Below are 23,252 nucleotides of genomic sequence, written 5' to 3' on the forward strand. Positions count from 1 at the left end.
TATAATATGAATAAAACAATTAGTTTGAAATAAATAAGAGTAATAACCGCTAGACATTCAGCATGCTAAGTTTCTGTGCTATAACTCTAAACTAGATTTAATTAAGAAGACGATGCATCATATTCTTGAACACAGACACGATTCCAAAACTGCCTAAATAATGCTTATTAGAATAATTTCAATGCAGACAATAGTAAATACAGTATATGCACAGAGATTTGTTTGTTTTTTGATGGAATGATTGATTTTAATCGGGTGAATTATAGTAAATGCGATTTCAGTAATCCTGAGAAACAATCTTCAGACTATATCCCAGATCAAGAGAATTGATGAGGCCCAAATAGTTCAAAGAGAGAGCAGAACATCTTCGATAAATAGAGCATAATGTGACTTCAGGAGGTGGTCATGGTTGAAGGGTCCGTCCACATGGCTGCCACATCTCTGAAACTGCACAGTAGAAAAAACACAGTTAAGCACGTAGAGCATAATGATCAGTGACTGACAAATAAGAGTGTTCACAGTCAAGAAAAGCCATTTTAAACACTCAATTATTACACTCCTCTGATTTTAAGAATGTATTGTCAGTTTTAATCCCATCCCCCACCTTTTTTATGAGAAACATTATTTTTAACAAAATGAAAATGTCATAACTATAAGATTCAGTGCTTCCCACAGCTATAGGAGAGCTCTAAAATCTGCCAGAATTGAGCACCTCCACAAACCGATTGAAAATAATCATAACAGTCTTAGATTTTTATTTAACACCATTGCTAAATTAACAAATAATCAGTCATCTTTGGAACAAAATGTCCCACCGCAAATTAGTAGTGATGATTTTTTTAGTGATGAAATAAAAGCCTTCAGACAGAAAATAGAAGACGCTAAACTTTCTGCACCGCCTTATACTTCTCAACATTCCACTGAATCTAGATAATTTACAGTGCTTCAAAATCACAGAACAGGAAGGACGAGCTAGATAAAATGATAAATGGTTCTAAACCAGCTAAATGCATGTTGGACTCAATTCCAACAAAAGTAGTGAAAGAGCTGCTGCCTGTAATAGTAGAAGCTCTTCTTAATTAAACAGTTTTCAATAAATGAGTTAAATGCAGCTTCATGTGCTGTTTGGGCTCATTAAACTATTGTAGACATGGTGTGAACTACTCTTTCATTCACTGTAACTGATCTCCAGAAAATCTAGAAACAGGGACTCAGCAGCTGGTCTAAAACGGGATGGGGAGCAGATCAAATCAAATTATATGTATTACCTAAAGACTAAATGAAGAAAAAATATATATGGAGCGGTACAGGAGCGGGAGTCATTTTAAATAGGAGCGGGATGGGACAGGATCATTTTTTAAACTTTGGTCTGGGAGTGGGACGGGAAAAGATTTCTTTCTGTGAGAGTGGGAACGGGACAGAAGTGAAAATTCCCGCCCATGTCATCCTCTATTCCAGACACGGCTGTGTCTTTTGTCTGACAAAAGCCGAAAAAAGACTTTTGTACTAAACCTGTAATGGCAGTTTCTGTTTCTACTAATAAGCACTGCCCACTAACTTGTGGATTTAACTGAGTGTCAGCTGCAGTAGTTGAGAGATTTTCTTGATGAATCACAGCAACGGCGAGTTCTTATTAAAGGATTCTGCTCTGAAGATACCTGAAAAATCCTCCTGGTTTGTCTCATCTTTAAATTCACAACATATTCATGAAGAAAAAGTCAGTCACAGAGATATTACAGATGATACATTTGTAAATAATGTTCACTTTGTTGCACAGAGAAAGATTCCTTTGCTTCATAAGACCTCAGTGCATCGTCAGGACTTGAGTGTATCGTTACACCCCTATCTTTGATACAGTTTCCCCAAAAACTGGCTCTCAAAGTTCATGAGTACTGGCCTGTGAACTGGCATCTACACCTATTAACAGAACAAATGCAGGAGAACTGAGAAATACAGAGAACATTGAACACAACATTAAGCATGGTTAAACTGTGCAACTGTCCAAATCTGTTATAAAACACAAATAAATCTAATGGAGAATTTCCTGATTTACAGTAAAATACTGTTCATTTTTACAAAGCGACTGACATTCCAGGAGTTTCTAATGGCACTTCACATTTAACTCTTTATTCACTTTTATTTACTGATTGTTCTTAATTGTTCTTATTAAAAACAGGTTCATGTTAAATTTTGTTACTAATTTTAGGTTTTTGTTGCATGTCTCAGGGATGTCAATGGGAAGCACCAAGGAATGTCATGCAGCTCACACTCCTAGGAAAGTGCCAACTTCACCCTAAAGTACTCCAGCTGATATGGGGGTGTTTTGGAGAAACTCAGGTTTACCTGTTTGCTTCACCCAAGACCGGCCACTGTGCCGCTCAGCACAGATGCACTGACAGATCTTGCTGGTTGCACCACACTGGCCCACCCAGACCTGGTTTCCAGAACTCACACTCCTCGGGACAGACCCTCCCTGACAGATTCTCCTGAGGAAGGACCTTCTTTCTCAAGGAGGTTTTCCATCTGGCACTTACCTCCAGATCAGAATAAGGAGAAGGTAGTTGGAATTTTTATAGATTTAAAGAAGGCATTTGATACAATAAATGATAATATATTGGTAAATAAATAGATAACTTACATTCAAGCACATTCAGGGCAGCACGATCATGAGAGATGTAATTCATTGTTAGTATTATTGTCATCATTATTATTTAATAATGATTAGACATACATTTTGGAATTATTGCACACAAATATCCATAAGTCATCTCAGCATTAGTTAGATAGTTGTTTCTGGTTTTTGTTAGTCCTAATTGATGTTGTTTTCAAATACAATCAATCCCTTAAAATACAAAAAAGTCATTAGACTGATGGAAAATGTGGGCTATTTGGAGAATACAAATCCTTTATATTTAAAATGAAAGATACTCAAGTTCAATGATTTGGTTCAATTTAAAACAGCACAGTTTATGTGTAAAGCTAGGAATGAATTACTTATAAAATGCATGCAAAAGTTATTTGAAGAAAGACAAGAGGGATATAATCTGAGAGAAGAACTAAGGTTTAGGAGGTTGAAAACAAGGACAACTTTAACAAGTTTGTGTATGTCTGTCTGTGATGTGAAATTATGGAACAGTCTAGATCAGACTCCCAAACAATGTCAGGATAATAGTCAATTGAAAAACTTGTATAAATGTATATTATTAAAGGAATATAATGATGAAGGTGATTGAAAAAGGATAAATAGAGAAAGGTATGATGAAGTTTTAATTAATGGCTATTTGCAGTGAATTTTTTCCCTTTGGGTCTGTTACAAAATGTAAAGGTACAAATGGAATCAAACATATAATTTGTCAAAGATGCCAAAAGGATAAATTATTTTTTATGAAAAAGAAGAGATCAGTAAAAGAAGAAATCAGTTTAAGTAATAGACGAATGATGTGTGTGGTAATGGGGTGGGAAAATAATAAGCTTGTGCTTCATCCTACTCCATTTTCCACCATGATGAAATTTTTTTTTGTTAATGATGTTTTATGTGTGATATTTCTGTTTGAAAATAAATAAATCAAATCTCTGAAACCTTTATGTGTGATGTATAGACATGATATAGAAGCCTTAAGTGACTTGCCAGCATCGGTAGCTGACCTCTCATGACCTTTTGGGATCACTCTGTGGTCCTCTGCGCACTGCAAAGAGAGCCGCTTGATTCAGTATCTTTAAGTTTTCTTTTCTTGAAGACAGCTCTGCTCATCACACTGACTTCTATTAACAGAGTCCGGGACCTGGAGGCATTTTCTGTCAGCAAATCATGCTTGGAATTTGGGCCAGCTAACTCTCACATAGTCTTGAGACTCTGGCCTGGCTATGTGCCCAAGGTTCCTACCACTCCATTTCCAGACTTCAAGCATTGACTCTGGAGGAGGCATACTCAACCCCTCCATTGCTTTGATGAGGTCGCACACTGGGTGTTTACATGGCCGAAACAGAGCATTCTCTAGTCTGTTTTTTTGTTTTTGTTTGTTTTTTTGCTTTTTGTCTGTTTTGTCAGTCGGCAGAAGGAAAGTGCCATATCAAGCAGAGGCTGGTACACTGGGTTGTGGATGCCATCGCCCTTGTGTATCATACCAAAGGCAAAGTGTGACTTCAGGGATAAGTGCACACTCAACTGGAAGTCCCGCATCCTCCTGGGCATGAGCAGCAGAGCCTTTCTAACAGACAACTGTAGAGCTGCGGCTGGGCAACACTTAAAACATTTGTGAGATTCTACTATCTCTGAGTACATGTACATGTGATTTCTCAGGTTTTTTTATTTTTAATAAATTTGCAACAATTAAAAAAAAATCACATTGTCATTATGGGGTATTGTGTGTAGAATTTAGAGGTAATAAATGAATTTGACTCATTTTGAATTAAGGTTGTAACATAAAAATGTGGTTAAAGTGAAGCGCTATGAAAACTTTCCAGATGCTCTGACTGTACTGATACTTTACATTTGTCCATGACTGGGTTGACACAATGTGAGGTTTGTTTACTGTTTTTCTACTTGCAGATTATTTGTAAAAAGTGCAGGAGCTTGACCAACATTCATTTCTTACAGTCTAAGGTCTAATTAATACAACAACTGTGGTTAAATCAAAACTCTCAAACAATTTAGTCTCGAAGGCACTTTATAGTGAGAATGACCCTTATACAATTATATATATCCGGGTGAGTAATATGTAAGGTGGAGTAAAATGTCATGTGTAGTTAAAGGTATGTAAGTGTATGTATTTACCACCACCTACTGGAAGTTTTAGATTCTTATTTTGAAGATTATTTTCATTTTAAAACATCTTTTTGTCATAAATGCAGTAAAGTACAATAAGCTGAATTGTTTTCACGCATATAAAATAAACTTGTCATCATTTACACATTTTGTGCCATTTAAATCAATTTCTTTCTATTGTAGATTATTTTGTGTGTTTACTTGCTTCTTTACACATTTAACACAATGATGAATTGAAAATTTTTCACTTTTTCGAGTCAATTTTATAACATTAAACATGGAATTTTCTCAATAATTTGCATTAATTTAATTCAGGATAACCAATAACTTTATAGTGGTCACTTCTTTTTATTTTTCCTCAGGATCGTAAGTTTTACATGTTTGATGAAATAATCCTTTCATTTCAATGTGTTTTAGTGAAAGTAGACTTCTCAAGACACTGAAAACGTTTTTTTTTTTATTATTATTAAAATATTCTTTAAATGAAGGTTATTAATAAATATTTGACCTATAAATATTTAATTCTGAATGTCTGCAAGATTTATTTCGTGTTATTCTATGTGTGAGTGTGTGAGTGTGTGTGTGTGTGTGTGTGTGTGTGTGTGTGTGTGTGTGTGTGTGTGTGTGTGTGTGTGTGTGTGTGTGTGTGTGTGTGTGTGTGTGTGTGTGTGTGTGTGTGTGTGTGTGTGTGTGTTATATTTATTCCAGAGAAGAGCTTATAGCTTGGTCCATCTGTAACTCCGGTCATTTTGAAGTTTCTTCCGGTCATTCAGGCAACATCTTCTTTCTGGGCGTCAGGCCAATCTTCTGCTGTCCAGAATCAGGTGGTTTGTCTGTCTTGGTTGGGCATCTCAGCTGAGACCTCTCCACAATGGGTGACCCCACAGTAGCTGTGAAGTACCAGTGGCGTGAACCATTTGGGTGAACTCATTTTTTAAATGTGATCTTAAGATTTTTTTGAAGTTTTTTGTTTACAGTTTTGACTTTGATATTGACTGATCTAATGTTTATGCACAAATATATTAAAAAAAATAAAGCATTCTGCAGAAAACATTCATTTAAGAGAGATCTTTGAGGAGTGTGTTTATGCATATATATGCTTCAGTGTTAGAAAAGCTAGTCTGCTTGCATGACCATTGCCAGGTCTGGGCTGTTTTATTATTAATGTAATATTAAATTAAATTGTTAATGTTAGTTAATGTCCAGTGAGTTCACATGAATTAACAAAAAAACTTTATTTACATTAACTAATGTTAACAAATAATAAATATTGTAATAAATGTATTAGATCTTACCAGGTTTGACTTTTTTTACAGTGGAATACTGGCAACAGTGTTAGTCACTGTAACAGAGCAGTAGCGGAAACTTACTGGAAACTGCTGACAGTTAATTACTGTACTGTAGTTCTGTACTCACAGCATAATCGCTACTGCACACACATTAATGGTAAATCATATATACAGTAGTTATTGTAGTTTAACTCAAATTAATCGGTTTTCTGAACTGTTATAAAAAATAAAAAGCAAATCAATTCTTCAGACAAATGTATTTTATTGTTTTGGCAGCAAACAAACATACAACAGAAAATGTCTAACAAAATTAAACAAATCAGCAGGTATGAAGACATTTTCTATTTACAATGAAACAAAAAGGTTCAATAATGAACAACACATGCAGTGTATATACAGTAGGACTTGTGTGTTGAAGTAGGGGGGGAACGTTCGAGGTTACTAAAGTAACCACGGAAGCACTATAAGTGGATTTGATGTTCTAAATCCACGTATGGGAGGATTCGGTTCAGAAGCCGCTCGTCTGAAAGAGTATTGAACGGGCCAATTAAGAATGAATTGGCAGCGCAAGCCTGCGCAGGTGTGCAGCATATGCAATCAACTGAGTATATAAGCACACCTGGCGCCAGCAGACGCTATCCTTTTTAAGCTGAAGAGACTTTTAACAGCTAAGGGACAGTCATTATGGCGACGGAGTATAGTGCTTCCGTTCCCCTTCTCGGGGAACGAAGGGTTACTTTAGTAACCTCGAACGTTCCCCTTCGGGGGGAACTCCAGCACTATAAGTGGATTTGATGTTCTAAATCCACATATGGGAGCCCATTGAAAGCGCCATAATGACTGCACCTTACCAACACCCAACATGAGAGAGCGGTCAGGCAAGCGTGACGCACCCAGATCATGAGAGGCGCGGTCCTCCAACGTGCCCTTGGCCCTAACTTATCCCACTTCAAAAGAAGTTTTACGGAATAGGTATATTTTTTTGGGAGTCGCTAGCGTCTAGATAATTCTAGGAATATACGACAGTACGTTGGGAAGGGGGGGGGGGGGGGGGGTTGGGGGGGGGGGGACTTAACCGTGGCGGAAAAGCATATTGGGATCACCAGCGGGGATCGGCCATAGCAGGCACCTATACCCAAAACGCGGGCTGACCAGCGGGCAGACCTACAACGTAATGGGCCAGCAAGTGACTCCTCCGCTGAGTCAGTGCTGGGGGCCTCGGAGGAATCTGCAGGGCTCACCAAATGGGGAACTTTACTGACAGACAGGAGGGTGCACATCTCTCCGTGTTAGGAAAAAAAGGCACCGCAAGCGTGTACAACACCTACCGAGTTGTTTCCTCAATCACCAAAGGTACCTAACACCCTTGAGGAAACCGGCTCCACTCGCAGATTATAAAATCTTGCAAATGTGTTGGGTGTCGCCCAGCCCGCAGCTCTAAAAATGTCTGTTAAAGAAGCGCCGCGTGCACGCGCCCAAGAGGATGCAACGCTCCGAGTGGAGTGCGCACGCACTCCCGGGGGGCGCGGCTGACCTCTGCTCAAATAAGCACATGAAATGGCCTCCACAATCCAGTGGGATAAACGTTGTTTAGACACGGCACTTCCCTGCTGCCGTCCGCCATAACAGACAAAGAGCTGCTCAGAAGATCTAAAGTTCTGAGTACGGTCCACATAAATGCGCAGTGCGCGAACTGGACAAAGTAAGGACAGGGCTGGGTCTGCCTCCTCCGGGGGCAGCGCTTGCAGGGTTACTACCTGATCTCTAAAGGGAGTGGTAGGAACTTTGGGCACATAACCCGGGCGGGGTCCCAGGATAACGTGAGAAAATCCCGGCCCGAATTCCAGGCACGAGTCACTGACCGAAAATGCCTCCAGGTCCCCGACCCTCTTAATGGAGGCCAACGCAACCAGCAGAGCTGTCTTCAGGGACAGAAATCTTAAAGATACTGTATCGAGTGGCTCGAAGGGATCAAATCGCAGGCTCGTAGAATGAGGGCGAGATACCAAGAGGGTGTGAGAGGGGGGCGAGTTGGATTAATTCGCCTAGCGCCTCTGAGGAACCGGATGATGAGGTTATGCTTTCCCACGGTGCCGCCAGCCACCGCGTCATGGTGAGCGGAGATGGCGGCAACGTAAACCTTGAGAGTGGAGGGCGACAGCCTTCTTTCCAGCTTCTCTTGAAGGAAAGAGAGCACAACACTGATCTGGCAAGATCGGGGGTCTTCTCTGCGAGAGACACACCACTCAGTGAATAGACTCCACTTCAGGGCGTAGGCGCGCCTCGTAGAGGGGGCTCTAGCCTGAGTGATGGTATCAACCACCGCGGACGGCAGGTTACCTAAGTCTTCCTCACGTCTATGGACCACACGTGGAGGTTCCAGAGATCGGGACGAGGGTGCCAGACGGTGCCTCTAGAGGGGTGCCTCTAGACGGGTGACTCTAGAGGAGCAGACGGCGGGCGAGCTGAGACATGCGGCAAGAGCGCATACCCCCCATGCGGTTGATATACGCCGCTGCCGCCGTACTGTCCGTCCTGACCAGCACGTGTTGCTGCTCCAGCACCGGAGAAAAACGGCGGAGAGCAAGGAACACTGCCAACAGCTCTAGGCGATTGATATGCCAATGCAGCTGGGCACCTACCCACAGGCCCGCAGCTGCATGCCCGCGACACACGGCTCCCCAGCCTGTGCTGGAAGCATCTGTCGAAACAACAACATGACTGGACGCCTGTCCCAGAGGAACACCGGCCTGCAGGAACGAGGGGTCGTTACAGGGGCTGAGGGTGCGGCGACACAGCGCAGTAACAGAGACTCGGTGTGTGCCCGCATGCCATGCGCGTCTCGGAACTCAATCTTGAAGCCAGTGCTGAAGTCGTCTCATATGAAGCAATCCGAGCGGCGTGACAGCAGTAGCGGAAGCCATATGCCCCAGGAGCCTCTGAAAATATTTCAGTGGGACCACTAACTTGCTGTCGAGCTCCCTCAGACAGTTTAGCAGCAGGCGAGCGCGCTCTCCGGAGAGGCGCGCTACTATGGTGAACGAGTCCAGCTCCATTCCGAGAAAAGAGATCCTCTGTACCGGGGCGAGTTTGCTCTTTTCCCAGTTGACCTGCAACCCCAATCGGCGAAGATGCCGGAGCACCTCGTCTCTGTGCGCAGTCAATTACTCCTAAGAGTGGGCTAAAATCAGCCAATCGTCGAGACAATTGAGTGCGCAGATGCCCGCGAGCCGAAGGGGCGCTTGGGCACCCTCCGCGAGTTTGGTGAAGACCCGCGGAGACAGAGAGAGCCCGAAGGGGAGGACCTTGTACTGCCATGCTCGACCTTCGAACGCAAACCGCAGAAACTGACGGTGGCGTGGAAGAATGGAGACATGAAAATACGCGTCCTTCAGGTCTATGGCTGCAAACCAATCCTGAGGGCGGACGCATCAGAGGATGCGCTTCTGTGTAAGCATTCTGAACGACAGCTTGTGAAGGCAGCGATTCAAAACGCGCAGATCTAGGATTGGCCGTGACCCACCGCTCTTTTTGGGTACGATGAAGTACGGGCTGTAAAACCCGCTCTCCATCTTGGCTGGAGGTACCGGCTCGATTGCACCCTTCGCCAGGAGGGCAGCAATCTCCTCTCGCAAGACAGGGGCGGACAGGGGATTAACCCTGGTGAATACATGCCCATGAACTTGGGAGGCAGTTCGCTAACTGCAGTTCGTAGCCGAGTCTTTTCACGCGTATGAGCCACCGCGAGGGGCTGGCCTGCGCTAACCAGGCAGGCAGAGCCCTCGCTAATGACGTCATCGCAGCAATCGTTGACGTACCCGCGGAGGGGCAGCGCGGAGCGGGTGTGCTAATCCGGGGAGTTCGAGGGTCCCACAGAAGAGCTGGAGGAGAGCGATTCGCTCTGGCTCCGCACCCTAACTCCGGAGGGGGGGCTTGGGGGCTGGGAGAAGGGAGACCGTCCCCCCAGCGCCCGTGAGCCGCTGGCGGAGCATGCAGACCTTGCGAGCTGAGAGGCGGCGCGTCCCAGGCTGGCAGGGCCTGCAGTGCCCGTGAGCCACTGGCGGAGTGCACAGAACCTACGAGATAGAGAGCTGAGCTCAAACTGGCAGATTTCGGGCTGTCACCTCCGGGGAAGTGGAAAAGTGCTCTTTCATTTCATGGCAGTAAAAGGTGCCGTTGGAAATGGCGCCCCGCCCTCCAGCGGGGAAAGAGCAAGTTCCCTTCTCTCCAGATGACCTGTCCCAGGGACGCTTCGCGGTCCGTTGCCGGACTTAGCGGCATTCTGGGAAGGGGGAGTTGCCTGCTTCCGAGGTGCTTGACGTGCTCGCTTCGCCAGAGGCGAGTGCGGGGGCGGTGCAGCTCTCGTAGGCGGGCGCCTTCGGCGAGGAGCAGGTATGGATGGCACGGCGGGCTGAGCGGGCTTACGGGGCCGCCGATTAGACATCACCCATCGGACTGCTCTCTCACTGCCTCGAATTCCTGGGTGAATTCGCAGACTGTGTCGCCGACCAGCTTGGGATATGGGCGAGTCAAGAAAGCGGACTTTGTCAACTTCGCGCATATCGACCAAGTTTTGTTAGAGGTGGGGCTCCTGGACCACTAGTGTGGACATCGTCCTCCCCAAAGCACACACAGCGGACTTAGTAGTCTGAAGAGCTTAGTCGGCTGCGGCGCGAAGCTCATAAGCCTGGGTTGGACCCACCCTCGTGCAGCTCGGCCAGCGCCTGCGCTTGGTAGCGCTGGTCGGTGGCTATCGCATGCAAGGCGGATGCAGCCTGGTCCGTAGCTTTGTACGCTCTAGCTCCGAGGGAGCCGAAAACTCACAGGCTTTGGATGGGAGACGAGGCAGACCCCGCCAAGAAGAGGCGCTGCGCGGATTAACCGCCATCGCATACTCAACCTGAGGAATCGCCACATACCCCCTGGCCGCTCCACCACCAAGAGTGGTGAGGGTGGAGGGACACGCAGCACGAGCAGAAAAAAGGTGCTCTTTAAAACCGCGTGAGCCTACTGTGCGTCGCCGGGAAGAAGGGAACGCCCCTCTAGTCGGTCCGGCCGCGGAGCTGGGGGATAAACCATCTCCAACCCACGGCTGAAGCAGCCCGGGAAAGCACGGCTAACACGTCCGTTTCAGTATCCGTTTTGACAGCGCTCACCTGCCCGAAGCTTGGATGGAGCGCTTGGAGGAGCGAGAGGTCCGCGAGCCCTTAGGCGGCGGATTATCTCTCGCTGGAACCCTCAGATCTGCCCGAGCGCCCGCTGCAGAACAGGAGGCGACTGGGGTGGCTCGCTCTCTCACGAAAGTTCAATACTCTTTCAGACGAGTGGCTTCTGAACCGAATCCTCCCATAAGTGGATTTAGAACATCAAATCCACTTATAGTGCTGGAGTTCCCCCCGAAGCGGAACTCCAGGAACTGGGTTTGACATTGATGGTTACAGTGTTGGGGTAACGCATTACAAGTAACACAAGTTATGAAATAATATGACTTTTCCAAGTGACAAGTAACACATTAACAAATTCACAACCTGACAGTGGAGGTCTGAGTGTGGATGGCTGTACAGTATAGATCATCTGTTATGATTCCCTGTGAGGATTTCTGTGCACGTTATCTAACTGAGGAGATTCAAATTGAAGGATTTTAATGGGTATAAAATCTGCTTAGTTCCAGAAAGGCACATTACACTGTTTGCATCTGTACATTATGGCAAAACCATTAAAGATGAGTTGTCCAATTAATACATATACTTCAATGAAAGTCATGTAAGAAGTGTGAGGAGATGCTAACTAGCTAACGATGTAGCTTTCAAGTGCACAGTTCAGGATAACAACAATTGGATTTAACACACAGACATTATTTTAGAAACCCTCAAAATATTTGAACACATTTACTCCTTTACACTCATTGTAGATTCTTATTTAGAGCTTAAAACACATCAGACTCTGCATCTGAACTGACAGACAGAGAATAGAGCACACTCAGAAGTAAACAAATCAAACACCTGTGGCTCCCTTAAAGCACAACACCTTTGTGTTTAGAATAAGACGGACAGCCAGTGTATGTGTGTGTTAATGCCTAAACCATTGTTTTCTGTCTTAAAATAAATGCAACTCTCCATAAATAGCCACATAAAGCATCAGAGAAGATGAACAGTAATTGTTGAACAGTAATTTACCATTTATTACCACAGTTACTACCTGTAAATTAAATTACAGTCATTAGTTCTTTGCATGACCTAATTTCATACAAATCCTGCTGGTTTTACAGTAAAATACTGTTTCCTTTCATTACAGCAGAACACTGACTATTTTAGAGTTATTTACCGCATAATCTACATCAAGGGTTAACAGTGTACAGTTTAAATAACTGCCACAGAGAAGACATCTAACAATCTATGCCCACCTCCACTACCTTCCTTTTGGAAGGACATCTATTTTTCAATTCATCCATCCATTCAGGAAACACCTTACCTCTAGCCATCAGTGTCCAGTCATTGCTGAGGTGTGTAATTTCTATTTTACTCCACATGCTGCACTCCAGTCTGTAAAGACAAAGACACGACTAACAGAGCTCTACATGTTGCTGAACTCCAGCAATGCACAAGATAATCTCCAGTGTTCTTCAGATAAATCTCCACTGATGCTCTTGTGAGTTTCCTTCTTCTGCCTGTTGTGTGTCCATTACTTGAACACCTGCCAAAGACGAGACATCTAGCTAACTATATAAGCCCACCACCACCCCCTTCCTCTTGGAAGGACATCTATTTTTCATTCATTTATCCACCTATCTATTCAGTAAAATGACTAACCAGACCATCAGTTTCTAGTCATTGCTGAGGTGTGAGTCCCGTTTCTCCACATGCCCCAGTGTAATCTGACATACAAGACAAAAACAAAACTAACAAAACTCTACAAGCTGCTGATCTTCAGCAATAAACAAAGTTTTCTCCAGTGCTCTTCAGATAAATCTTCACTGTTCCCTTGTGACTCTCCTCCTGCTTCACTCCAATCTGCAAAAGACTAAGACAGCACCAACAGAGCCCTAACTGATGGCTGAGCTCCTGCAATGCACATGCGGTTCTCCGGCAATTAAAAAAAAAATCTCCACTGATGCTCTTGTAAGTCTCTCTCTTCTCCCTGCTGTATGTCCATTACCTACAATAAATAACGCCTGCCACAGAGAATACATCTATCTATCTAAAGCTGAGCTCAGACTACAGAAGTTGTAATCCAATTTATTATGACCTCCTGAGAATCGGAGATGAAATCATGTCGAGGATTTTGATCGGTTCCAATTATCAGTGCAGATTATCTGTAAATGTGAGCCGTTTGAAGGTAGAATCTTGCACCACGCCATCTTGAACACAAATCGCAGCCTCCCTGATCATAGCAGACATGATTGAATGATTGATGTGTAAGTGGATACACCTGCGGTGCGCACCTGCCTCGGATCCCACGGAAGGAGCTCTGGACCATAAAAGGAGGACCGATGGCAGAGGAAGGCGAGAGTGGACCGGGCCCGGGCATATTGGTTTACTTTTGCTTTCAGTTTGACGGCTGTCTCCGTGAGGAGCTGCCGTCCGTTTGTTTTGGTTTAGATGGCAGTCTCCGTGGGGAGCTGCCATCATTGTGATTAATAAATATTTTAAACCTGCGTCGGTTCTCCGCCTCCTTCTTCCCGGCAGCCAAAGGGCCGTAAACTTCATTACAATATCCTTTTTTTTTGAATAAGCTTGAATTATCCTTTATTATTAGCCAGATTTAACGTTATTCTTATAGCGGTGTGCAGATATTGATGACACGTGTAGCCGGGCACTAGAACGTTGCCAGTTATCTCCAAAACCCAAAATGATTCAACATATTACAGTTTTTCTCAGTGGCTTTGGTGCATTTCTCACAACACTATTTACATTTGCACAACAGTTAATGCATTTTTCAAAACTATTAGTCATTTGTGCACATCATAGTAGCAGTTTCTCATTCCTTCCAACAAATTGTGATTGCTTTTGGACATGTATCAATTGCTTTCATACAACTCTCTGCTGTTTATAAAATTATTATTGGCTTATGTCATGTCAGTCAAAATAAACTAAACTTGTGAATGCTGAAAAGTCATTCCATTTAAAAACTAATAGTCCTCATTTCATTACTTGAGTCATTACATACAAAAATGTTGAACTAGTTGTCGAAATCTGACAAGAAAATTTTATTAAAACTTTTACATCTTTATTTTCCAGAAAATGTCTTCTAAATTGAACAATTTCATGAATGATTTACAGACGTGTGTATGTTGTAGGTTCAGTTGCAATATGTACTTAATGTTTGAAAGTTGTGCACAGCACATATTGTTTACAGTTGTGCACAGCTCTGCCCAAAGGGAGTTTATGTTTGTTGTAAATAAGAGTGTATTTATTCTTTTGCACAATGCTGTGAATAAATTAGAATTGCAAAGAGCATCTGCAGTAAAAATGGTAAACATACATATTCAGTGTCTTGTAATCAGATTCCTCACTAAATGCAGTGATGTCTAACTTTACTGTAGTTTGTTTTCAAATGGCTGAGCAAATAGTATATAGTGCTGTCTTGAGCACTTTCAGAAAGTGTCACCAAAATCGAACTTTATTACATTGAAAAAAAAAAAAATAGAGCAAACTGTTATAATGAAAACATGACAAAGCCATTTAACTATCTTTTTATAAACACTTGCCAGGACTTTTCCTCTTGACGACACTGACACTCTCATTGACATCAATACTTGCTTTTGAGGAATGAGCTATCCATTTTGAGTAAGTCACTCACTTTTTCAGGTTATCATCTAGGTTTTGCAGTTTGTGCTAATTGTTTTGAGAAATGCATTAACTTGTGCAAATGTAAAAAGTGTTGTGAGAAATGCACCAAAGCGACTGAAAAAAATCTAAACTGTGTTTTTATACATTTATTTATTTATTTTTCTGTGATGAGGATAGAATGAGTTCAATAGCCTATAAAAATAATTATATCTTGTGTTCTGTGGCGCAGTTTTCATATTTTGTACTTTGCACACATTTAAGATTTGAGGTGGGCTAAAAAATTAGCCAAAGATTCTCCTCATGTGTTCACAGCAACCAGATTTCATTATCGGTTAGGTTTTTAAAACTCCTATAGTCTGAGCCCAGCTCAAGCCCACCACCACCCCCTTCCTCTTGAACATCTTTCGGTGATAGGTGATACCTGACCAGCAGTTTCTCATCATTGCAGAGATGTGATTCCCTAAATTCTCTACTCCACTCTGTAAAAGACAAAGAAAACATCAACAGAGCTCTACCTGCTTGTTCAATACTATCTATTCGTCCGTCCGTCCATCCATCCAAAGAAAATACCTGACTCTGTGAAAATGTAAATATATAAATTAAAATGTTTGATGAAGTTAATTTGATTCAACTTAAAAATGTAAGGCTGTACCTAATTTATCACGATAGACTTTTGATTATTGAGGTGTGTTTCCCTGCTCTTCCACATGCTCCGTACAAATCTGCCAAAGAAAATGATATCAGGTCTATAATTAATCTCAATACATTTCTTTGGAAACTGACTCCATTTTTCAGTCTGTTCAAGCAGTTCTACCTCTTCCAGTATATCTCCACTGTTCCCCTTGTGAGTCTCAGGGGTAAAGCTCTACAGGGCCATGAGCCCCCCTCAACCGCACCCCACCCAAAAAACATTTATTTACCCATATATAAATAGCTATACTGAATATTTTAAATTAAAATTTGAATTATATTATAAATAAAAGTATTATTATTATTATTTAATATTTGTATTATAATAATACTTTTTACCCTAAATAATTAACATAATCGAATCACTCTCATAATCTATCACTCAGTTGTGTCTTTAAATTCAATTGATTTTAAATCTTCTTAAAAAACTAAGGTCATGCGCATCAAAGAAAGTCATGTAATTTTGTTTTAACAGATTATGTAATAACTAGGATTGATGGTACAGCATTAGGCAAACAAGTGGACCGACCACAATGTAGAGCATCTGACATGTTGTTTTGGTCATTCTAAAATCATTCAGCCAAAGTTCATCCTCAGACTGGTTCAGTATTATTATCTCCAGGCGCAAGTCATTTATTATATAAGAGAAAGGACCAGTGTCTTTTCCAACCACAGCAAATTCCCTTTTTCTTTTTTATATTTGGTGCCGGTTTATCAGGAAGTGACCAGTTTTGTTCTCTTAGATGGAAACAGTGCTTTATTCATAAATGTTTTATGCAATATTCCAGTTTTGTGGATAAATCTCTTTGGATGGAAACACAGCTAATGATAACTAGGTGTAAGTCTTCTTGCCACACACACTTGTCATCGTGGCTTTAATGTCCTTAGGAGACCTCCAAATTCCAACTGCGCCAAGTAAATTATATAAATAAACTGACCCAAGTGTTTCTAATCCCGCTGAGAGTGGACTGATGGATGTTGAGACAATCCCTCAGATCCTGCTCTTTCTGACCAGCGACAGGTAAACCAGGAACAGGAACCATTGGTCAATCAGTGGAAGGCATTGGCTCTGGTGCGGAGCAGGAGTCTTCATGACAAAAATGATGATCATTACCTGGTAAAGTTAACAGACATTAACATCTCTGGTGTATTTTGTAAATAAAACATGACTTCAGATGAACAACAAATTCCACTGTATCTCACATTTCACAGTTTTATGGACAAACTTTAATTATATTATTATAAACATTTCTCAAGTAACATCTAATCACAAATATAAAATATATCCCAAGTAAATTACTCAAAAATGAAATTATAAACATGTAAACACTTTAAGGAAATAAACAGTTTTTCCCCCTATAAAATACAAATATTACATTTCTTGTATAAATATTTGTATGAATAAACTTTGTGATCCTTTTTGTTGAAAATATAAAGTAGTGGTGAACAATATATTGTTTGAGCATCGATATCGCAATGTGTGTATTTGCAATAGTCACAATGCAGGATTAATTTTAATAATGATTAAAAGATAAAGATATTATTAAATTTGACATTATTTATCCAATGATGACCATGTTATTTTACATTTGATTGTTTCGTTTCTGTACTTGAATACTGTTCCACTCCCCAGAAAAGCATAAAGCACTGTTTATTTATTTATTATTGCTTGTGATTTGTTATAATTTATGGAGATGAACTGCATAGAAAAAGTCTTGAGCATCCAAGTCTAGCTAAATTAATAAAATCTTTCCAAATATAGCTATTCAAATCATCTGGTGAAATTATATTCCTATCGCAATGTATATCGCAGCAAAACTAAAAAATTGCAATGTCAGATTTTTCCAATATCGAGCAGCACAAATATAAAGCAATTGACAACACTGCCAGAGAGTCTTTCTCAGCCTCACGTATGCTAGACGTGAGCTAGCTACACCTACATTGAGGTATAAACAGAATACAAAACTCTTTTTCAGTACACGATAATGATATATACATCATACCATCCAGCCCTACTGCATTTATTTATTGCCATATTTAGTAGAAAAATCTTATTAAACTTTTAACAGAGCAACTTAAACATATACAAGAACAAGGTACATAAAAAAAGAAAACAAATACAAGGTGAAATAATATTAGTTAAAAAGAAAAAGGTACGAAAAAATACATGAATAAAAATAAATAAGTAAATAAATAAATAAATAAATAAAAAGTTAGGGGGGGGGCTTACATTTTAGTATTTGGGGTAAATCTGTTCTCAAAATATGACAGGAAGGGTCTCCAAACTTTGAAGAATCTATTATTTGAGTCCTGGATGTTATATTCGAGTTTTTCAAGCTTTAGATACGCCATGACATTTTCTACCCATTTAGTATGTGTTGGTGGTTTAGTTGACTTCCACTGCAAAAGAATAAGTCTTCGGGCCAGCAAAGTAGAAAACGCTAGTGCATTTAATTGACCTGCTGGTAGTGTAAGATTTTCGGGTGTCGCACCAAATATTGCCATTACTGGATCTGGTAGTATCTCCTTTTCACATATATAAGAAAAAGTCTCAAACACCGCAGTCCATAATGGTCTTAGGGATGGACATGTCCAGAACATATGACCTAAGGTGGCCTCGTCTCTGTGGCACCTAGAGCATGTTGGGTCAATTTCTAGAAATATTCTGGACAATTTGCTTTTAGAAAAGTGCAGCCTATGAATTATCTTAAATTGTAATAAACCGTGTTTGACACAAATAGATGTTGAGTGAATTTGCTTAATTGTTGATTGCCAGACTGACTCTGGAACTATATTTCCTAAGTCATCTTCCCACTGTTTCTTTAGAAAATCTAGAGATAGTGCAGCTGCTCTTTAGATCAGACTGTATACTTTTGATATCAGACCAGCCTCAGATGCATTTAGATCAAAGATCTCCTCAATCCAGCTACTTATGGGAGGAGCTGAAAGTGTATTAAAATACCTTTTTACTAGACTTCTTACCTGAAGATATCTGAAGAAATGTGATTTAGGAATATCCAATTCTTTAGTCAATGTTCAAATGACATAAAATGACTTCCTTGAAATAAGTCCCTTGCATATCTGAGTCCCTTTCTAAACCAGATCTGAAAAGCATGATCAATTAAGGATGGTGGAAATAATGCATTGGAAGTAATGGGTAATAAAGAAAGTGCTTGCTTTTGCTTAAAATGCGTCCTAAACTGAGCCCATATCTTTAATAAACCATTTACTATAGGATTGTTTGGCAGATATTTTCTATTAAGTGGTAGTGAGGCACAAAGCATTGAAAACAGAGAAACTGTCCCACAGGATGCCTGCTCCATCTCTACCCACTCAGGTTCATTCTCCTGATTTTCAGGATCTGTCAGATAAACAATTTTTTTCAATGTTACATGACCAATAGTAATACATAATGTTGGGCAACGCCAGTCCCCCAACTTCTTTCTGCCTTTCTAAAAATGCTTTCCTAATTCATGGAATGCTTTTATTCCATATAAAAGAAGACACCTGTTTATCCAGCTCCTTAAAGAAGGATTTAGGAATGAATACTGGGACATTTTGAAACAAAAACAAGAACCTTGGCAAAGTAGACATCTTAACCGCATTAATTCTGCCTGCAAGAGAGATGGGCAATAAAGACCATCGGTTTAAATCTTGTTTCGTTTTTTCCATCACTGCATCAAAATTACATCTAAATAGCTGTTTATATGTACTGGTCACAGAAATTCCCAGGTACTTAAAAGATATATTACTAATTTTAAATGAAAATTACTGAGGTCTGACTGTTTTGCTATCTTATTAATTGGAAATAATATACTTTTACTGAAATTAATTTCTTATCCTGAAACTGCCCCAAAGCTATTTATAAGATCTATTGTTTTGGGTATGGAACTATCAGGATTGGATATGTATATAATGAGATCATCTGCGTACAGTGAAACCTTTTGAGTCTTCCCACTCCTATTAATGCCGAGCAAGTCTGACTCTTTCCTTAAAGCTATAGCTAGTGGCTCTATTGCTATATTAAATAGGAGGGGAGACAGGGGACAGCCCTGTCTGGTGCCTCTATATAAAGGAAAAAAGTTTAATATTACCTTGTTAGTTCTTATACAAGCAGTTGGATGCGAATATAGTATACTAATCCAAGTGCAAAAACCAGGACCAAAGCCAAAATTTTTCAGAGCTGTGAATAGATATTCATACTCAATACAGTCAAAGGCTTTATGAGCATCTAATGACAATAGCACCTCTGGCAAATGTGAACTGCTTTGTGAGTAAAGTATATTAAACAGTCTCCGTAAGTTGCTTGAAAGCTGCCGCCCTGCTATGAATCCCGTTTGATCTTGATGAAAAAGTGTTTGTATGACTGGATTAAGCCTTGCTGCCAAAATCTTTGCAAATATCTTGTAATCATTAATTAAACTTATAGGTCGATATGAGTCACACTTCAAGGGATCCTTACCTTTTTTGTGTATAACAGTGATAATAGCTTGTGACATAGTTGGTGGTAAAGATTTCTGCTCCGTTATTTCTATAAACACCTTTTTTAATATTGGGGATAATTTGTGTGAAAATGTTTTATAAAATTCTATTATAAATCCATCAGGGCCAGGTGCCTTTCCGCTTTTTATTTGTTTGATAGCTTGTTCAATTTCTTTTATAGATATGGGTAGTTCAAGATTATCCTTGTCTTGATCACTGATATTGGGCATTTCTATTGTATCAAAAAAATGGGATATATTCGCTTTATTATTTGTCTCGGATGTATATAACTTTTCATAGTATTTTTTAAACTGCTTGTTAATGTCCAACTGATCTGTTATTGCCATATTTATAGCAGAAATAATTCTTATAATCCTTACCCTTTTAATCTTAATTGAAATACAAAAATGCACTTCCTGTTTGTTTTTCTGTTAAATTGCCAGATTACGTATATCTTAGGAATTGGGCATGACTAACATATTTAACCACGCTGCTCCAACTGTCAGTTTTGACACTAAGCAGAAATGGTGAGCAGGAGGTGTCTGTTAGGTTTTAATAACTTTGCCCAAACACTTTTCCCAATCTTTCGGAATGAAATGCCTACTTTACTACATCCAATCAGCTCGCAGTACAAAAAACAAGCCACGCCCACCGTTGTGTCATTTAATATTCAGTTTCTCTAGGAACTGTGTCACAATATAAAAAAAAAAAGTCGCAACTTCCGGTTCATGCAGACTTTAAACATTTTGTTTACTGGAGATGAAAAAAGTTCAAGATTTACATTTTATTTGAAAACAGAAAAGACTCAGTTCTTGGTTATTGGGTATAAAATCAATTTTATTGTTAATTTTCTTTGAAAAGGACAGAATTCTTGGACAGAATATAAACAACCATTTTTAATTATGAAAAACATTTAGATTATTCTAGGCTTGTTTTACTAATTTATATTATATATTTGTTTCATTGCATATTCTCATTTTAAAAACACTTTATACCAGTTTGCACTCCGAGCTGGTGTGTGTGCAGGTGTGCGTGTGTGTGTGTGTGTGTGTCTTCAGCTCGTACAGCTTCACACAGAGGCTCACAGATGCAGCAGAGGAAGCTCAGGATCAGGATCTGTTCTCCTCAGTTCCTCTGCCCCTCCTGCTCTCCTTCTACAAATCATTGACAGCGTTTATCTACACTGAACCTGACAATGCAACCCAAGCCATGACTGCTGGATTCAGATAAGTGTAATGTCACTGGCCACCTGTGCAGTGCAACCAGGGATGGCTCTCAATGTCATCTAAACTGGGCCGATCAGCCGGTGCTGCACTCAGACACCAGCGAATCAGCTGACGGCACTCTGTTACACACAACACCGTCTTCAGAAACACACAACAACACACTTCTGCTCGCTCGCCAGGCTATCTCTGAATGTGTCTGAATCTCTTACCTGTTGACAAGCTCCTAGGGAAGGTCAGTCTGCTTCTGGACGTGACCCTCTGTGCGCCTCTGAATGGGAAACGGTCACACAGGATGTTGTAGAGCGTCACTCCTACTGACCAGACTGTAGCTGGAGTCGCATGGTAGCGATGTCTACGAAACCACTCGGGAGGAGCGTATGCAGGAGTGCCTGAGAGACATAAGAAGACCACAAACATCTGCTCAACATGCTCCAGTACAGACAAATTCCCTTTAGTGGATCAGCAGAAGTTCACAAACATCAACAGAACGTTTCCTTCTGTAACTCAAACTCACCTGCAAAGTATTTGTAGGCCGATCGCTTCATCAGATCTCCACAGCCGAAGTCCAGCAGCTTGATGTCCTGGGACTCTGTGGAGATCAGCAGGTTTTCTGGTTTGACGTCCCGGTGCAGGACGCCGCGGCTCTCGCAGTGTTTTAGGGCCGCGATCAGCTGCACCAGCACTTTCTTGGCCAGACGCTCATCCAGACAGCCGTTCTCCTCACAGAAGCTCTGGAGATCTTGGCAAGGATCCGGTCGCTCCAGGATCAGGATGTAGCGCCTGGGACGGTCAAACCAGTCCAGCAGCTGCAGGACACTGGGGCAGGCAGGAGCTGACGTGACACGGGTCATCAATGCCACCTCCAGCGGCAGCCGACCCTGACCATCCTGCAGGATAAACCCTCCATTATATCCAGAACTGAATTAAACACAGCAAACACAACAGATTCACATCAAAACATACAACTTTCAGTCGCTCGGGGGTCCGGTCCTTCGACACATACTTGATGGCCACCTGCAGACAGAAAAAGCAGAGTAAATCACACCTGCCTGATTGTGACACATGACATTTACTGACAGCAACATTTCTAAAGCATGTCTAAACAAAGGAGGGAAGAAAATCTCTTACTGGCAGTCCATCAGACCTGCGCATCCCAGCAAACACAGAGCCGAATCCACCTCGTCCCAGCAACGGGCCCTTCAGGTACAAGTCTGCAACACAGAAGAGCACAAGAAATGAAGAAAAGAGAGAAAGAGAAAACATGCTGCGGTCTCTTCAATGACAAATCATTTCCAAACTGAGCCATAAGATCTAGAAGATGAGCTGTGCTGACCTCTGCGAGAGCGTTTGGCTGGTCTGCTGGACGAGGTGGACAGTGTTTGCTGGCTGCTGCTCTGCCTTTTCCTCTTGCCGTTCCTCTGGTCTGTGGATGCAGAATCAGCCAAATGTGAAGGCAGAGGAGCCAAAAAACCAGGAAGCTCAGTGGTGCCGTCCCGTGTATCTTCTGTGCATCAAAACATTTTTGATGAATCTTTTTTGTTGACTTCTGTAATCCTTTTCATATTAGTCAAACACCATACAGCATCATACAGTGATATACAATGACAAACAAATGAAAGATTAAAAACACTCACCTCCTCTTTCTTCACCCATGTGGGACATGGACAATCTCCTCCAACCTGCAATAAAACAGACAAATACAGACAAATATAAAAAATAAATGTAAAACAAAGTAAAGAAAAAGAAGGAAAAAAAACGAAATGAAAAAAGAGCAACAAAGTTGTGTTTAAAAAAATAATCAGAAAAATAACGAAAAAAAGATGATTAGAGAAATTGTGCTCTTTAAAATAAGTCTTTTTCTCTCAGAAATCCTCCAACAGCTTCAGAAATCTCAGGAATCGCACAGAAATGCTCTGCAAAGTCGCCTCGTCTCTCAACCAACAGATTGCGATGGGTTTGATTGTTTTTATATGCAGTCAGAATTCATATCATAACACGCGTTGCTATAGCA

The 23,252-nt window shown here is 41.2% G+C and overlaps 2 protein-coding genes across 6 annotated transcripts in view; one reads left to right on the plus strand and one right to left on the minus strand.

Annotated features, from left to right (window-relative positions):
- LOC137495853 (serine/threonine-protein kinase pim-3-like) overlaps positions 1-3,575 on the plus strand; it is a 51,391-nt gene extending 47,816 nt beyond the window's left edge. The window contains exon 8 of the mRNA XM_073953871.1: positions 2,227-3,575. Coding sequence (XP_073809972.1) covers positions 2,227-2,297 — 71 coding nt within the window. The 3' untranslated portion in view covers positions 2,298-3,575. The remainder of the gene's footprint in view (positions 1-2,226) is intronic.
- Positions 3,576-15,005: 11,430 nt separating this feature from the next.
- On the minus strand, positions 15,006-23,183 carry LOC141386224 (serine/threonine-protein kinase pim-3-like). 5 transcript variants are annotated; one of them, XR_012407781.1, is made up of 9 exons: positions 22,876-23,183; positions 22,575-22,745; positions 22,370-22,452; positions 22,205-22,255; positions 21,756-22,128; positions 21,451-21,630; positions 21,265-21,360; positions 21,081-21,169; positions 16,397-16,647 (listed from the first exon to the last, which is right to left on the minus strand). XR_012407781.1 is itself a non-coding variant. In XM_073953893.1 (8 exons), the coding sequence occupies exons 1-8, from the start codon at positions 22,901-22,903 to the stop codon at positions 21,141-21,143; spliced, it is 1,011 nt and encodes a 336-aa protein (XP_073809994.1). In that variant the 5' UTR covers positions 22,904-23,183; the 3' UTR covers positions 20,837-21,140. The 5 variants fall into 5 exon arrangements, 3 of the variants coding, with proteins under 3 accessions (XP_073809995.1, XP_073809996.1, XP_073809994.1); XR_012407782.1 differs by lacking the exons at positions 21,081-21,169; positions 21,265-21,360 and adding an exon at positions 15,006-15,565 and having other exon boundaries at positions 16,472-16,647; XM_073953893.1 differs by lacking the exon at positions 16,397-16,647 and having other exon boundaries at positions 20,837-21,169.
- Positions 23,184-23,252: the final 69 nt, after the last annotated feature.

This window comes from Danio rerio, chromosome 6 (assembly GCF_049306965.1).
Source record: "Danio rerio strain Tuebingen ecotype United States chromosome 6, GRCz12tu, whole genome shotgun sequence".
NCBI classification, from domain to species: Eukaryota; Metazoa; Chordata; class Actinopteri; order Cypriniformes; family Danionidae; genus Danio; species Danio rerio.

Excerpts from the sequence above, each read along its gene's own strand:
- LOC141386224 (XM_073953893.1), bottom strand. The coding sequence starts at position 22,903 with ATGTCCCACATGGGTGAAGAAAGAGGAG. Across the intron at positions 22,129-22,204 it reads CCCCCGAGCGACTGAAAGTT|GATGGTCAGGGTCGGCTGCC; the intron begins GTATGTTTTGAT and ends TTTATCCTGCAG. Across the intron at positions 21,361-21,450 it reads CCCTAGGAGCTTGTCAACAG|AGTGCCGTCAGCTGATTCGC; the intron begins GTAAGAGATTCA and ends TGTGTGTAACAG.